The 18,045-nt window shown below is 44.6% G+C and overlaps 1 protein-coding gene across 1 annotated transcript in view; it reads left to right on the top strand.

The window, feature by feature from the left end:
* LOC138535425 (P-selectin-like) overlaps positions 1-18,045 on the top strand; it is an 899,675-nt gene that overhangs the window by 336,983 nt on the left and 544,647 nt on the right. The window contains exons 8-9 of the mRNA XM_069641294.1: positions 1,298-1,483; positions 6,395-6,580. Coding sequence (XP_069497395.1) covers positions 1,298-1,483; positions 6,395-6,580 — 372 coding nt within the window. The remainder of the gene's footprint in view (positions 1-1,297; positions 1,484-6,394; positions 6,581-18,045) is intronic.

Genomic DNA, 18,045 nt, shown 5'->3' with positions numbered 1-18,045 from the left:
ATGAATGGACTTAGGTGAGATTTGCATGCCTTGATTTGAGCCACCTACCTGCATCGCCCGATGTCGGGGCTCCTCTCTCCATTCCTCCTACTCCTTCAATGCTCTGCATTCCGATTGTGGAGGCACAGATTTCCTCCCATGGCTGCAATTTTATAGGGGACTCCGATCCTCCCCCAGTTGCCATTGCCAGGTTCATGTTGGCTGATAGTATGCTCCTGACTCTGAGCCGGAGATCGTCCCACCGCTTGCGGCACTGTTTGACATTGCGGGGTGTTGTTCCCACGGCACTGACCCGCTGAGCTACCAGTGCCCATATGGCCTTCTTCTTGGATATGGCCGGTCTTGTCAGTTGGTTGGAGAATACCACTGCAGCGTTCTCCTGGAGGGTCTCCGCTAGAATGGTAAGCTCCTCTCTGGAGAAGCGGTCTTGCCGCTGGCGGTCACAGGCTTTTTTCAAAACTTTAGGCATCTTCCTGCAGGTAGAAGGTTGAAGACGGTATTGGCGGGGTCTCAGGCTCGGATGTCCAGTGGTTTCGGAGGATGGCAATGGATTGTGTTTTTAAAGATGGCCGCCGTGCTCTTTCCCGTTCCGCCGCGGTGACGCTACTTCCGGTTCCGCTTATCTACGGTCACCGCTAATTGCGGTGACCGCTAACTACGGTCACCGCTATGTACGGCGGTGGCGGTGGTGCACCTTGCGCCGCATACGATGCCGGTAGGTGCCGTTTTGGGGGCATTACCGCCATGGCGCTGTTTACATTACCGCCATGGCGTAATGCTCGTGCGCGATGGGTCCTAATGTGGCGCACTTTACGCCATCGTCCCACGGCGTTAACGTTCATTACGCCATGGCGGTAATGACGGCGGATTACCGCAAGGGTCGTAATGAGGCCCAATGACTTGTAAGGATAAATAACCTCGTGCAGTTTCACAGGTAATTAACACTATTTCATCAAACTGGATTTTTAGAATACTTTCCCGTTCCACTTTCTTGGCCTTTCCTAACCCCGATCCCTCACTTCCCACCAGTGATTACACATATATACATGTCAAAGCATATTCATGGTTGGCATTTTAAATGCAAAAGATAGTCACTTGTGAAACGTGATCTTATTGAACTGAATGAAATCTGAAGGTGTCTTGCACCAGGTGTACAACGGGGGACCGTGGAGGACTATGGCTGGAATTGCCTATACAACGCCTATGCAAAGACAAACATACAGCTATATCAATGCAAGTTTTCTTCCTGCAAAGGTGTGAAGTTTCTCAGATTGCGTTTGTCTTTTTTTTTGTTTAGCTGTGAAGTGTGATATTCTGGAACCCCCATCCCATGGTGGCATAAATTGCTTGCATCTACACGGAAACTTTGCCTATGACTCAAGATGCAGCTTTGGTTGTGCCGACGGCTTTGCATTACTTGGGACAGAAGCAGTTGTATGCACAGCCTCAGGAAACTGGTCTGCACCAGCCCCAATTTGTGAAGGTACACTACTGCCATTTACTATCTCACACTTGCAACACAGTATCATTTTGTCTGGTAACTAAAGGCACTCTTTTGTGGGGTATCTACTGGTTCAGTGGTGTCACCAATAGAATATTGTATTTCAGAAATTAAGAGAATATATTCAGTGTTGAATGTAATTACGAGATTGTAGGACATAAGGCTATTTGCATTCATTTTGACAGCACGCACTGGGCCTCATCAAGAGTTGGACAGTAGCCCTTAAATGCAGCGGTAACGTTATTACAGCTGCATTTAGGGGCTGGGCCTATTATAAGTTGGGTGGAAAGTTTGGAGTTTTACCTCTAGCTTTTTGCTGCAGGTAAAAATCCTGCTTTCTGCCCATTTTTTGGCGCTATTTGTGTAGCGCTAATTGCACCAGGTGTAGGAGATCCTTGCAGAATGCAACACTCTCCACGAAAGAGAGATGCATTATGCTGAGAGGGACGTCTCCACACATGAAAGTAGTAAAGGAAACAAGTCAGAGCGAGAGCACAGTGAAACAGAACCTGTAATCCCATAGTAGCTTTACTCCCAGCGATTGCTGTAATAAGGTAACCCATATCGACTCATAATATCTGCAGGAGATAAGTAGCTCAGTTAAGTGATCAAAGGAACATATATTGAGGGAATGCATATATGTTACAGTGTATGAAATGGGCAGAATGTGAATATTCATCTATTTTGTAATTTTCTCTAATGGATCAATCTGTTATATGTTCGGTGGGCATTCCTGTATGATTCCCCCGATTATATAGGGATTTTTGGAGGAGCATAAAGGGTGAAAGGATTGGGAAGCGGGTGGGAAAGCCAGGGATTTTGGGGTTGAGGAGAGCAACGAGCGGGGTCAGGAAGCTGTGAAAGTTGGCATTCTACCCTAGGGTAAGTCAGGTCTTCCAGCAAGGGTCCTGTTTAGACTACGGTGCCTACAGTAAAATACATGTTTATTCCACTCATTGGGGGTACATGTCTTGATTTCTTAGTGTGGAATAAGACTGTTAGAAGATGTGAAAGCAATCAGAAGAATGATGACAAAGTGCAAAAATGCAACAGAGCTGTATTGAACAGATGTGTTAGAGGTTTATGTATGACTCATCGTGCAAGTTTCACCACAGTCCATAGGATTCTTCACACATCTGCTTCTCAATCAATAGCTCTTCCATTCTTCCTCTTCTACCTAACTTTGTCCTTTCCAAATGGCCGCCACTGCATCCAGTCATCCCCACTAGCCCCATCGTCCTCCTGTGATGAACAAACCTTAGCGATTATAGCATTCAATTCACAGGAAGCTCAATTCACTAAAATCCCAAAGAGTGGCATCACACACATGAGATTGGAGAAAACGACATCAGTTGGCCTTTTAAAGTGTGTGGAGTTATATGAACGACATCACACCACTGCTTTGACAAGTAAGGGTAAGTAGTAAGATATAGTAATGAAACGCGTTGAGCTGGATCCTGCTGTTTTTAATAATGTATCTTCTGGATTAAGACAATTAAGACTGGACATTACTATATAATAACACTAGGAAAACAACAGTATACTTGACTTCATTTTCGGGAGATTGTAGCCATTGATAGAATGCAGGGGATGGGAGTGTCCCCAAGTTGGAACACTATTTTTTGTCATCTACCATGTATTCTTGCCTAGCTATCTTCCCCCGTGAGGGCCTTGTAGTTTCGATCCCAGTTACCAATAGGTGAGCCAGGGGAAAGCGTAAGTTAAACCAGTTTGCGTAGGTTTCGGAAGATGACCCAGTGCCTGTATGCATGGCTAGGAGAATCCTCCTTAACATCTGGTGACCAACTTAAGGCAACACACATTGCCAAAAAAAGCCGTAACATGCATGACTGCAAGGAGATCAGAAATAAAAGGCAGCTTTAGGCCACTGTTGAAAGTGCTTCAACTGAGACGGGCATAGTCGATCCAAGAGAGATCTGAAAGATGAGAACGATAACGTTTATTGGTCTTATCAAAGTTACATTGTTTGCTGCAATTCAGCAGTACCAAGAAGAGATAAATGAGGCTTCCGAGCAAACCAATCGAGAAGAAAGTAATACTGGAAACAATGATGCAAAGTCAAGTACAACAGATGCAGTCCCTTATATCCCGTCCATTTACTCAATATGCTGAGTGGACCTGGAAACTATGACTCAAACAGCTCCAATTGACTATGCACAATGCCCAGTTGACTCAACAGAAAGAAGCCTAAGAGTAGCAAAGGCCATGCCCACTGCTGGTTAAAACACTTGGGACTCCAGAAGTCGGATTCAAACTAGTAAAGAGGAGCAGCCGCGCAGACACTCCTTCTGGCACCCAGCTCCCAAGGGATGTTGCTGATTTGTAAGTGGTTGGTTCTGATATTTTGTCATGGCTGACTTTATTGATGAGCACTAGGTTCTGAGTGCAAAGTGAGTGAGGAGGATACAGGTTCGTGCTTATTCCACCAGCTCCCACATATTGGGAGTGAAACATGTCAAGGATAGAATACAAGTGTATATCACATTTAGAGAGTGTGAGGATTTTGTAAAAGTCCCAATAGAAAAGTAATGTAATTTGGGAAGATTGAGTGACTGGAGCAGTGGCTAAATTTGATGGGTGAATTTGTGGGAACAAAGTTGATGCTTATGATTGGTTTTAAAACCACGTTATCAGGGAGCCCATTTGAGTTGATTGTCTCATGGATTTGCATCAGTGTCTCCCATGGACTCCAAGGTAGTGGACCTGTTTGTTGACCTCTGCATGAACAAGAAAGGACAGGGGCCCTACTCATAACCCAAAAGACACTTCCAACTTGGCCCCCAAAACAGATTATGGGAAAGACAAAGGAGTGGTCCACAGTGGGACAACAATCCCAATATGTTAGATGGTGGTAATACCATAGCAAACCATAGCTCAGAAGGATGCTGGGGCAGTGGCTTTCGTACATACTGATAAAATGACCACCTTTCCAAGGGGAAGACCTTTGAGTGTCTGACTGCCAGTCTATCCTTTCAGCTTAAGAAGAGCTCACAGGCATCCCCTCTAAGTTAGTCATGGTTCCCTGGGCTGTCTGGGAGCATCAGCAGGATGAGCTACATGTGATTCCACAGAACATGCATGACAATGTTCAGTGTCTTTGAAAATACATATAGGACCTCTTCCCTTAATGTATCTAGAGCCAGCAGGATAGTATTAGACATCAATATACACATGGGCCCCTTCTGAGAATATGAAATTGTCATTGTGCTACAGATTGGAGAAACGATTGAGAGGCTTTATGTTAATGCTAGGAAATGGCACTGCACAGTTCTTGCTGCAGAACAAACTGATTGTCTTAGTATAGTGTCAACTGGTGACAAGTCCAGAAGAAACAGACTGCTGTGGACGGCACTCCAGCAGACAAAGGATCTGGGAGAACTCTTAAACAGAATGCACGGTAACCTGCCACCAGACAGTCCCATCCTGGACCTGTAGATCACCCTGCTCTTACAAGAGAGGAGTCTGAGGCCCCTGAGGACAATGTACTACTTGACTGAAGGGACCTGCCAGAGATGTTATTATTATATATTTTTATAGTGCTAACCTAGCTCTGGATGAACAGAGCACTGTACAGGTCATGGAGCAAAACATTGGTAGTGAGAATTGATAAAGTCATCAAGTAAAGTAATTATTACAGTATAATGCAAGGACGGGGGAGTGCACAAGATAGCCGGAATCTAGGTTGCACTAACGTGTTGTTGAAGGAGCCAAGTCATTACTTATTTCCGAAAATGAAGGAACCTTGGGGCAGTCTGGTTTGCCAACAGGATGGAGTTCTAGATCATAGCATGAGAAGGTCTGTTTCCTGTTTTTCTGCTTGCAACACAATCTAGTTTCTAGTCTGGTGATGGTCTTACTGCGGGATGACTGCATGCCCACAATATTTTAGTTTGCCTGTCAGGTAGGCCAAAATACTGGCGGTGGTTGGATGTAGCTGAAGCACATGGTTTCGAACCAGAGCCTAGCCAAGATGGGGAGACAGTGTAATTTTGACAAGGTGGGAGTGACGTGGTCACATTTTCTTTAGCCGGTTATGAGGCAAGCTGTAGCGTGGTGGGTTTACTTTGAGAGGGGGGGCGGGTAAGCAGCCCACCGCCCTGCAAGGAGGGCATCCCCCAATCGATAGGCAAGATCATCGGGGCCTACACCACTATGCAGAAGTCTTGGGATAGGAGGGGCTAAATCCTCCAGAGTAGAGCAATCTGTTGTTAAACTCGTTTAGCATTTTTCACAGTGGATTTATTGGGAGGATAGATTAGAGAGTTGCTTTGGTGCAAGGAAACAATCAGGTAGAATTATGTGCAGACCAGAGAGAATGACCCACTGTAGAGGGTTTGTGGAAACAGGCCCTGTTCCAGGCCAAAGAGGAAGCCGCCAGGAAGCACAGAATATACCAGAGGGACAGGAACTTCTACATGAAGCCTGTAAACCCTGAGGCAGGTGCTCACTGGAGGTGGAGGTTGGTGTGGCCCCTGGTTCAGAGCACCTTCCTGTTGCAGTTAACGCTCATAGAGCCTTTGGAAGGTCATTGGAGATTGAGTAAAACATTGTAGAGTTTGAACTATATGCACATATACACGCACCAAGAAAAAAACGTAACACTTATCCCCATTGCAATCCAGTTCTTTAGTTATTTTCTTCAAAACAAACCTCCAGAACCTACAATCTAGATTGTATAGGATAAACATTATATAGCCTTTCTACGGATACACAAAATAGGATATCTTTTAAGATTTTCTTCAGGAATACCTCAGTTTCTGCTGTTCTGACATTTTTCTGAACTATACCACATATCATATGCACCTTGACGAACATAATTACTCCTGTACTTAGATATAACCCTTCACAAACAAATGTGTTTCATCCCTACAGCTATACAGTGCCAACATTTGGACATTCCCAAACAAGGAAACATGAAATGCTCACATCCTTATGGACTCTTCTCCTATGATTCGGCATGTGACTTTAGCTGTGAACTGGGATTCGTCCTCAGAGGAGAAAAGAAAATACATTGTGCAACCAATGGGAACTGGACAGCTGCAACCCCAGAATGCAGAGGTAAAAGGTCCTGCACTGTTTTCCTCTTGCTGCTTTTTTGGACAATAAAGAAACGTAATGGCTGTTATTATCCAAATTACGGGCTAGATGCATAGGCCTGCCATTCTTATCGCTTACTCCCTCTGCCTCACTTCAGTCATGCTGCATCTGTTCATAACAAGAGCTCCAAATGAACTGCGTATTGTGACTGGAAATGCAGGGCAGTCCTTCGTCAGTTTTTACAACCTGCACCCTGAACAATCTGAGTGGCTGTCCTGCTCTCCTCACTGCAATGACTGTGCAAATATAGGCCTTTTTAGGGCAAACATAGTTCATAATTTGAGCACAATTAGTAGTCAACACCATTCTTTAGCATCCCAGAGTCAATCACAATACCTAAGAAGGCGACAAATAGTTTAGTACTGTTTGAACCACATGATGAAATTATTTATTTTAAAATGGTTTAACAGAAACTTGGGGACCTGTCAGCAGAATAAACAAATGGTGAATTAATATCAAATGCCTACATGCTCACATGTACTATTTGTGTAACAAAACAAATTGGTTGGAAGCTCACTTGGTGTACTGGTGTGTACAAATATAGGAAACTGTAAACATCCATGAACTGATACATTTGGTAGAGAAATCCAAAAGTGAGACGGAAATTGTGATGGATGCCAGGGTGGTCCAGAGTAAATATTCAATGGAAATTAGGGAAACATACCGAGAGAAGGAGGATGAGAGAAAGGGAGACGTGAGGGAGGCATGATAACTAGACCCTTAACATCAATGCCCCTGGTCCTCTTGTGTGTGACTAGGAAACAAAGCCAGGTCTTCAGCTTGGAGGCAGGCAGCTGCAGACACAAAGGCATGAGCAAAACGTCTTCCAATAAGCTTCTTCTCTCAAGGAAGGCTCAGTTGACTGACCTTGTATCCAGAACTACGGATGAGCAGAATTCTGGGGGTGAAAGCAGCAATTTCTACCCCCGCCGAATTCTCTTTCTGGATATCTGAAATTCTGCTCCATTTTGTATGAGTGGTGATAGGAATAGAGATGGCTTGAAATTAGCTGGGTGTTTCTGAGCTAGTCAATGAAGCGGGTGAGGATTTCTGGTCACGTGACTGGATGAAATGGATGGATGAAATGTCAAGAATTCTGTCCTTTCCGAATGTGCCGGATAGAGTTTTCAGCCTCTCTAAATTTCCGCCAATTAGTGAGGTGTCTTTACGCCCAACCCGGAGTTCTGACATTACAATTCTCTGAACACTATATTCCTTCAAATGTACACAGGGCCCTTCTGTTTTGTCTTTCTCGATCGAGGCTGGGTAAGCTCCCTGTTTTCCTTTTTGCAATATTGATGCTGTTTCCTATTTTCATGTGCTGGGCTATGCTAGGTATAGTTGTAGGTCCGCCTAGAGACAGTTTTAGCTCTCTGCCAGAGCTCTTGAAGATACACATTTGTTATGGGCTGTGATGCCTGTCGTCTGTTCCGTAAGGTAGCACAAGTGCATCCTGGTGAGAGCTCTGTTACACCGGTTGCCATTTTGTAGGAGCGAGTGGCATTAAGTTGGGGAGTGATGATGCCTCTAAAAGCATGCTTTCTTTCCCTTCTGTTTGGTACATCGATGTGTTTTCAAGTTTGTGCTGCATTCCATTGTTATTGTTACTTTTGTTCTGTTTCTAAAACCTGCCCTGCACCGCAGGATAAAGAAAATCTAAATTTACAAAGCAAGTACTATTGTCTTTCCCAGTGCTTGTTTAGGTTTGAGATCCTTCAGGGAGTCGATCTCCTGTTATGCAGGGAGTGAACTCCAGGGCTTGGGCATGCTGTAGGGGCACCAGGGGCACTTTGAACTCAGCACGGATTGCACAGAGACACCTTCCCTGGGATTTAGGTCTGCCTTTAGGCACCAGTGCCAGTCAGTCCATCTGCTGGAACCTCAAAAGAGGTACATATTCAAGGCAATAGTGGCACACATCACCTGGATCCTCCGCTCTGCTTCCTATGTACTCAATGTGCAAAAGAGAACACATTTCGGAGGCCAGAAAATCAGCCCACTGGCTCCCAATAAAGGAAAGCATCGTCTTTAAAGCTATGACACTGACCCACAAGTGCATTCACCTCACTGCTCCTGCCTACCTCTCAAAAATAATCCACCCCGTCTCCACTGCCAGGCCAACTAGATCACCTTATACCAACATGCTCTCTGTGCCACTAGTAAAAAAAAGCCAGAGCGGGTGGATCCAGTTTCCACTATCTCGCACCCACTCACTGGATGCCCTATCTCCCACGATCCGAGGTGAGGCCTCCCTCACCACCTTCCGCAAAGCTATGAAAACCATCCTCTTCACATAAGGCCCCGCACATTAGCATGAATACTCACCACATGACCCAATGCGTAAGTTGTAACACAATGACCAATTGCAATGTCTGTAACAACAGTGTGATGCTCTGTAGTATTCACAATGTATCAACGACCACTACTATGTGTGTAACTAGGATTTTGCAAGTAACAGCGCCTCAATGCCCTTGGGCTGCTTGCACGCTATATAAATATAAATAAATAAATACATAAATAAATAAATATGTCTCACAAAGAATTCAAAATACTGGTAGACGTTAAGGTTTCTTAGTATTGGCCCAAAACACTGTTATCAAGATTCGCAAAAAGGTAGCAGGGTAGTCCATTTCCCCTTCTTACCCTTCGCCTCCCGTGCTGATATGATGTGGATTAAATTGTGAATCCAGAACCACCGGGAAGCAAGTGGGAAATGCATAACCAAGGACTTGCTGCTAGAAATGTGGTCCACTAGATGAAAACCTGGACTTTCCCAGGGATGAGACTTAAACAAAGTCAAGTGATTACCGATCCAGGCAGTAGTAAATGCCCTCATTTTACAAACGGCCGCTCAACTAGGCCTAATTGCATTTCTCCCTTGCAAGGTAGATATTCTCCATTCCAGTCTATTTTCCCGTTTTCCTTGCACAGAGACTGCCGAGACCTGCTCAGACTCGCTTGAGGTAAAACCGTAGCTCTATGGTACGTCCTCAAGTTAGGCAGGTTACACACACACTTTTCTACTTGTACCCACATTGTCTTCCTTCCGAGTTGTTATTTTTGTCGTCATTCCACTGTGCTTCTTGCTGGAGTTTGATTTTCTTTGCCAGTAAAGCTCTGGTATTCTCACGGGGAGTGCTTGCAGCTTGCACAATGTGCGTGGGGAGGAATCATCAGCACACGCCCTTCTTCCAAAGAAGGCGCCTCGTACAGGTTGTAGACACCATCTCCCAAACATCACCTGGCCTAAGAGGCCTCGGGTGTGGCGCTTCACGGAAACTGAAGTGTAATTGGTTAACTGAATCTTTACATTGGCCTCCATTTCACTACGTAAGCCCGCCACATCTTAAAGTCTTTTATGTTTAGAACACGTCCTTGCTTATCTTCAGGGCTGATGCATGCGTAACTCTACCTCTCAAGTGAGCAATCTTTCAATAATGTGGATTAATCTGTTCTGAAATGCTGATTTATGATAAATGACCAAAGCTAACTCAATCTGCTTGTCTATAGCACTGTTGATTTTTACCAAAATGCCAACTCTTGGTTCACACCCATGTAGAATTAGCCCATAGAATAATGAAGGTAAATGTAAATGTTTGTCAAAGTTTAAAGGTTAAGTCAATTTCTTTGCAACATTATATATTTATACTGAAATATTCAACGTTTTAATCTCATCAATGCTCTCTATTTGTCTCTTGGAGTGCAAGCATGCCACTTACTGTGAATGCCCAGTAGTTCAAATGGTTTGTCACACGTACAGCATTGATTTCATAAGAGATAAGACTTGGGCCTCCTTTCTGACCTGATTTACTCTGCTGCTGCCTAGTAGATTTCCTCTTGACACAATGGCTGCTATACTGACATTCCCCGGTTGAATAGGTGTGATAAATACTGGGCCCCACAAAATGGACACCAAAATCTTGCTAGAGTTCCCCTACTCCTCACAGACCTCACACGGGATCTCTCCCACTTCTGCACAATCCTTATTGCTCACGTGTGAGAAAATGTAATCCCAAACACTTGATGATGAATATTGTTTACTCAAATAACCTAACTTAGGCCTTTATCTACCTAGTACTCATGTACCAAGGGCTTGGAGGATAGAGCAGGGGCAACGTGTTTGTCGTCAGTGCTTAATTTGTAATAAGTGCCAGGGCCCAAAAAATCTTGGCCTACTAATGCCGGCCCTGCAGGGGCCCCACCCGCGGTGCGGGCTGGGCGGCCTGGCTCAGTGCTAGATCAGCCCACCACCAGCCCATCACACTGCTGCTGCTTGGTGCCTACTGCAATAGCCTCCTCTAATAGTCTATGCCAAACTAATGGTCTAATAAACCTCTCTTATATTAAGATAAGACATTAGCAAATCCATTCCACAATTGGACCTTTAATTGTCCTTCCTTTATCCATACGTCTGCTTCCAAGACTTTCTGATTTCAAGCTGCAGTCTATTGTTGATGTTTATGATGTATGGCCAATTAGAACACACAATGCATTCAGGCATCACCATTCTAGGTACAGGATGGCAGCCTGGGGTTAAACTAAGTATGTCTGGCCTGCATTATTCAATTACAGGGAAGGTACCCATTAACAAATTTCCCACCATTAACAAATTTCCCACCAAGATTGATATGGATGAAAAAAAGTATATGTACCCTCTCAAGGTGCAAACCTACTACAGAATAAAGCTCAGTTGGCATAGGGATGTGGAGGCCATGAAATTATATGAAACAGGCAACATTTGAAGAGACTGTGTCTATTTGCTTAAGATTGCAATACAACTCGAATTACCCAAAAGAGTTGCACTTATTGTAGCCTGTTTAGGAGCGGCTGAATTACCCCAAGGTGTATTTGTGCTTGTTACCTGCTGATTATACTGTGAGCCAAACGCATAAATCCACAGAGCTACCATACAAACTGGAATCTGGCAAATTACCTTAGGGGTCCAGAGTTATGGGAAGGAGCAAGGGCCCACCACCCCACGCTATTCACTCACCATTCCTTGGCCCCCAGCGACCAGCAAGACAGGACCCAGGGTCCTGAACACTCAGGGAGGAGGCTCATTGACAGGTGAAATGTTTGCATGGTCTGTAGGTTGGGTTTGCTCAGGACCACACTATTCTGCAGGGCACACAGACATCACAGACCTCTGCAGGACATGGAGGTAGGGTAGCCCTTTGCATCTCTCTCCATGCACATTGCTGAATAACCAGTCTCTACTTCCTTTCCCAATTCCCACACACGTACCACGGCAGGCTGTGGCCACAGCCCAGTGTCCCAAGGATCCGTGTGGACACGTTTCAGCTACCTGCTGGGTGGCTGTCTTGTGATAATCTGTTTCTTTGTTTCCATTCTTTGTTTCTTCCAAACAACCCACCCGCACTTCAAACTGTTTTCCTCTGCTCTAAGGAGGGATGGGCCCAAACTTAGTGTTGAAATGGTCTCCCATGAGCCAATAAACATCTTCAGCCTTTCTGCGTCCTGGATCTTGCAGGGCCCTGGCTCACTTTCAGCCAGCCTTGATTCGGGTGCTCACAGTCCCGCATTTACAACAGAGAATGTGAAACTACAAACACCAGAAGAACCTAACGACAGGTGAGCTAAAAGACACGAACTGGCGGAAAATCTCACACTTAAAGTGACTTGCTACAGGACAACTTGAGAGCCCGCCTGCACCTGGTCTTCGATAACTTGAAGCACTTCCTCCAATGTGTCTGTTCCCGTCTTTGTGCAGAAGATGCCCACTGCCACTGTCAGTGTGCTTTGGTACCACTTAACTTAACACTTCCTCGCCACAGACGGTGTGACGATGTCAGCAGTCAATTCCTCTTTTATCTTTCCACTGGGGAGAATTCAGCGAGAACTCACTGATTCTGCCTATGAGGGGCGTGGGAGGGGCAGAGGGGTGACTCCACTTCCTCCTCCCACCATGTTCCCACTGCAGCTTGTATCCACCGTAGGGCCCTTTAATGTTAATGCCACATGATGGATGCCTGTGAGAAGAAAGGCCTCGACAGCAAAATGGCCGCCAAGAATGCACGTCGATTCCCAACCCCCAAACAAGAGGCTCGAGACATCCTGGGAGATCGATCGGGAAAACCCTTCCTGGAAATCCAGTGGCAAAAAGCCCTGGTCTGGGAGAGGCAAAGGGCCCTGGAAGGAGAGGGCAGAGGCACGCGAGCTGAACTGTTCGAAGGAATGATTATTTTAAATCAATGCCATTTGAGCAATACTGCGTCTGGGATACCCATTAAACATTACAGTCTAGACCTTTTAGTGCAAAGTGCTGCAAATGTCCATCGTGGGCTCTATAGTCCATTTGTACATGAACAGAATGGGTTGGTAAATAAGCGATAAAAGCATGTAACTTGCTAACCATAGAATAAACGAGAAGCGCTCCCTCCAGCCTGGCGCTGGCTTACTCACTTTCCCCAAATGTGTGAACCCCGGGCAAGTCACTTTATGTCTATCCCCCATGCCCTTTCTCTTATCTGCAAACATTGCCAGTGCTTATTCGAAACAGACTGAGTGGCTGCCTGACCACCAGTGTGACGCCATACAGTAAGTTAGATGCTTGTAAACAGCTGCAACAGCAAATCATGCTAGCTTCAGTTCAATGGACTAGTCATATCAAATGCATAATGGGCTAGGGAAAATGTTTCTCATGGTGCACTCCTTCCCATTGTTCCCGATGCACGTCCTCGTCCACTTCCCACAAGTATTCCGTAGGTATCAACCCACCGTTTCAAAAAAACACTGAAAACATCCACTAGGCCCCGGCCGTTACAAAGATCTGTGCTCGTGTTCCAGTCCACGGCCACAAGTATTGGGATCCACCGCATCCAAATCCACTGTGCACAAAGATCTGTGCATTTCCACAGGATCTCATCTGCGTGCATCTCTCTAAAGCCTTAAAGGTTACCGAAAGCATGTAAACTTCCCTCATGCCCCAAAGAATGCAGTACAGGCATAACAAGAGGAAATAATTACAACTGATTGTGCTTAGAGTTTACCTAATAGCTCAGACTTTGTAAAAATTGATTCATGCCAAACCCTGTATACACAGAAACATTTACACACACACATGCCCGCACCAAATCAATCCACAACGTACATAAATTCCCTACATTATACCAGTAAATTAATGACAGGTTAAATGCGTATACCTTTTACATCAGAAAGAAGCAACAAACTGGTCTGGCGGAAAAAAGACTTGGTGGCCCACGCCCGCCTGAACTGGGGAGACTGTGCACCGCGGCCCTGTCCATGCTCACCAGTCAGTGTCAGTGTTTGGTCAGAGACTCACAGTTTGCGCCTCCTGTCTGGCTGCCACAAACTGACACAACACTCATTAAAAAAACTGGCATGGTTAGGTGACCTGACCTGCAGGCTGCAGTGAAGGTTAGTCAAAAAAATAAAATTAAAATAAGTTGGTGACCATGAGCACTGCTGAGGCAGCCGGCTAGCAGCAGCAGAGTTTTGAATGAGTGCCTGTGCCCAAAAAAGAGTGCCAGTGTTGCCCACTGGCAAACACCGGCTCAAATTAAGCACTGAAAAGACAATGCAGAGCAGCACAGATTCAAGTCCTGGTCTTGGTTTAGAGACTGGTCTGTAAGAGGATTCAATTCAGCACTACAGCTAAGTTAACGCCTAGTCTAGAATACTGAATGAAAACCCTTATTGATATATCTTTATGTCCAGTTCATGCGTTCTGGATGACTACCCCTATATAACACCCCTCTCTTGGAATCCCCCTGACCCCACTGAGCCAAGAAGTAGTTCTGTTTTGCAAGTTTAAAAGGTTTATTTGATAATTTAAAATATATATATATATCACACTTTATAATAAATTAATAATTGAATAGCACACTTAATCTGATATGATAAAGATCAACAACGGAGAATCTGGCACTAGCACACCTCTTATAATCACTAATGAGTTGACATGAAATGGATAAGGTAGCACACTGGTAAATAGGAACAAAAGTATAATGTGGTAGAGGATGCTTTATGTAAGCTCAGGTGGATGCAATATTCAATGAATGCAGTACAGAAAATACTCAATATGATTTCAACCAAACAATGTAATCACTTTTCTCTGGCAATCCCCTCCCCTCCTTGATGCAAGGCAAGGAAATGGAAGGAAAACACACAGTTCTCAGAAATACAATCAATGTAAATCAGTTCACCCCAGCAAGCTTACACTACAGAAAACAGATAGGAGTTTTGAAAACACAGGCAAAATGCTTTGATATGTGCTAGCAATGGATGAGAAATATGCTGGAAATGCTTTTAATTCCCTTTCAGAGGTTCAGGGTGAGTGGTATCTAGTTAATATTAGTCCAGGCTCACACTAGCAATGAGGCAGGGATAGTTAGCAGGTTAAACGAATTTCTGGCAAATGGAAGGCAAGCAGCAGCAGTTTTTACATGTGAAGAAATTTGCAAATCGCGGTAAAATTCGCGGATGCGCCGAGCGCTATTACAGAGGAACCACAAGGACTATCTCTATCGTTTTGGGGTCCTAGGAAAGCCTAGGATCTCAGCTTCAAAATGAAAGTTACTGCAAGTCTCTAGCACAAACGGTCGCGGAGATATGAGCGATTAAATAAAGGTCGTTTTTCAGATTTGAAATTTTAAAGTTCAAAAAGACAAGTGCAGCTTGCAACTAGGAAATGACAAGTGACAGCTTTACAAATGACAGGTGACAGTTAGGAGACAGTTCTACTTAGATTAAGCTAGATTGAATTATATTATTTTAACTAGGAGATTGGATCTGCACAGTTTTCTAGGTACTCACACTATATTCTTGAGTGAAATGGGCCTCGCCATGGATCTGGTCAGGTTTTAAATTCGCCTCTGGTCTCTGCACTTCACAGTGATCTGGGTCAGCTCTCTCTGGTTCTCTGGTCTGGGTCTCTAGTTCTGGATAGATTGAAGTCTCTAGTTTGGCTCTCTGGTGGTTTGATGGAGGTAAAGTATGGATTTTTCCGGCAGAGCGTCCCGCTGCAGATGGAATTGAAGGTCCCTATCTGTCCTGTCTGTCTGCTTTTATGTGTTTAGAATGTGGGTGTGTTCTAGCATCACTGACCCTACCTCTCTCTCAGCTTCTAATTGGTCAAACTTCCATTTCTCATTTGATTGGGGAATGAACTGTGAGTCAGAGGGATGTCATTTTATGGCTTGCAGATAGGACACTCCTCTATCAGATTGCACACATTCTATATTTGATAATAAAAGACATATTTCACAGTTACACAGTTGCTTGAAATTACATATACATGGTGTGGCTGAATTTAGCCATGTCTCTGTCCAAATCTGCTGTTTCTAAGAGCTTGCATTCAGAAATGGCACATAATTGACTTTTTAACTGATTTTTCAATTTCTGACATTGACCCAACTTTACATACATGTGCGCAGGGAGTATGGACATTAACTGATGAAGTTTCAGATTTTTAACATGCATACATTTAGAGTAATATCCACTTTTCCGCTAAAACCCCCCTGAACATACCACCGGTTCTAAAAACCTCTTAAAATGTGGGCAGAAAAATCACAAGAATTATGGTGTCATTTATAAAATTTTCACATGTCCGTACTATGAGTTATTCATCTTTTTCTAAACAATATTCTGGCTACAAAGGGGTGTGGTTTCCTCTCAGCACAAGGTAGAAATACTGGTTTATCCAGTTCTGCCAAGCCAGCTTGCTCTCACAAGCAGTGCTCCTCCCAGCTTCTGCCAAGAGGATGCTACATTTTACGACTGCTGTAATAAAACCTTTGCCTGAGTCAGGAGAGGCTCATTGTTCAAGAGGAAGCCATTTATGATCCTCTCAATAAACCCTCTGCCTGGGTGAAGGGAGTTGCATTGTTCACTCTCCTGCAGAGCACAGGTAATTCAATTATCAGATAGATGGCATATCCTTAGTGTGAGCAGCAAAAGGGCAGCTAGGCCTGGGAACACAGCTGTGACTCAAGTTTCACTCCTGATGGGGGTAGTTGCCAGGCAAATTGGAATCTCTTTAAGCTGTCATTTCTGTTCCCCAGTTTCTGCATTCAAATAAAACTAAACATTTTCACATATGCAGCTAGAAGGCTGATTCTAAGTTTAAAACTATGACATTTAAACAGTTACAAAGGCATGTGACACCAAACATAGGTCACTCATTTAATCTAAACATTTTCGATTTTAGTGTCTTTAAATCCAGTGCAACTTAAACTGCTGACTCCATAGCAGTTTTGTTATAAGCATTGTTTTGGGCTCTTCATTTCCCAGATTTTGTAGGCACACAACACTCCATTCTACCAAATGTCTGCTGGTGTCCAGTGAGTTTTTAGATGTGTTGCAATGTTTAAAATAGACAGTTTGAGCCTGCCTTCAGAGAAACACAGGGTGGTTTTAAACTGCCGGCTTTTGGATAGTGGTGAGTACTGGTACTGCACCCATTTTTGGGATTTAAGAAAATGAATTCCCAACAATTCTAGGTTGCATTTGGCAATCAGCATTGCCATTCCCAATGGTTTCAGACTACTGTGCGGGTAGTCCAATGGTGATTTGAAAGCGCTTTGAAGCTAACCGGCGCTACTGTTTTTCCTTTGGCAACCCATTTCCCTCATGGCAACCCGGCCTTTCGTTCTCGCACTGGTGGGTGGCAAGTGAGGCAACCATTTCGGTGTGCGCACAAACTGCGCAGCTTTCCTGGATTTCGGCGCACATGTGGGTTTTCCGCCATCTTGAATTTTCTAAGCCCACAGCACCAAATGTTGTGGCATGATAGCTTAAACGTGGGTCAGGACACCCAACAAGCCCCCCCACGCGACTGCACTTTGAATTTGAGTCGATGGGGAGTCGCGTGCCCAAGGGTTTTGACCCACGCACCGGTCTGTCCGCATAATCTTCTTCCTCTTCTGTAGATGGCATAGTTCAGCATCTTCTTCTCCATCCGGTACTGATCGATCAGTTCTCCTCGCCGGTCCTGATGGGAATATTGGGCGGTCCACCGGGCCCATTGGATCTTCGTTCCCGGTCTCCGGATCGCCCTCCTTGGCCCGTCTCCAGGTTTTCTTTCTCCTAGGACGACAAAGGAAGAGCGGCAATACCTACTCATAGACTTTTTCCACCACTGTTGAGATAGTGGGGCAGCATATGCATTTCATCATCACGAAACATTACATTCTTATTTTGAAAAAATAAAAACAGTATAACTAAGAGACAGTTTCATGCAAATCACAATATTTTAGAGACTAGATGTGGTATGTTTTATGGTTGGAACTGAATTAGTCTGAGACAGTACCCGCTAGGATTCCAGAGGATTCCTCCAGTTGTTGCAGAGCGTGCCTGGGATGGCAACATTTCAACTGGTTTATGTGGACCCACTTGTCTTCCCCCGCTGCCGAAGGACCTTTGGGGATGTGGATTTTGTAGGCCAC

Source organism: Ambystoma mexicanum, chromosome 1q, assembly GCF_040938575.1.
Source record: "Ambystoma mexicanum isolate Mex_15411 chromosome 1q, UKY_AmexF1_1, whole genome shotgun sequence".
In the NCBI taxonomy this organism is placed as follows: domain Eukaryota; kingdom Metazoa; phylum Chordata; class Amphibia; order Caudata; family Ambystomatidae; genus Ambystoma; species Ambystoma mexicanum.
This window is presented reverse-complemented; position numbering and strand designations above follow the sequence as displayed.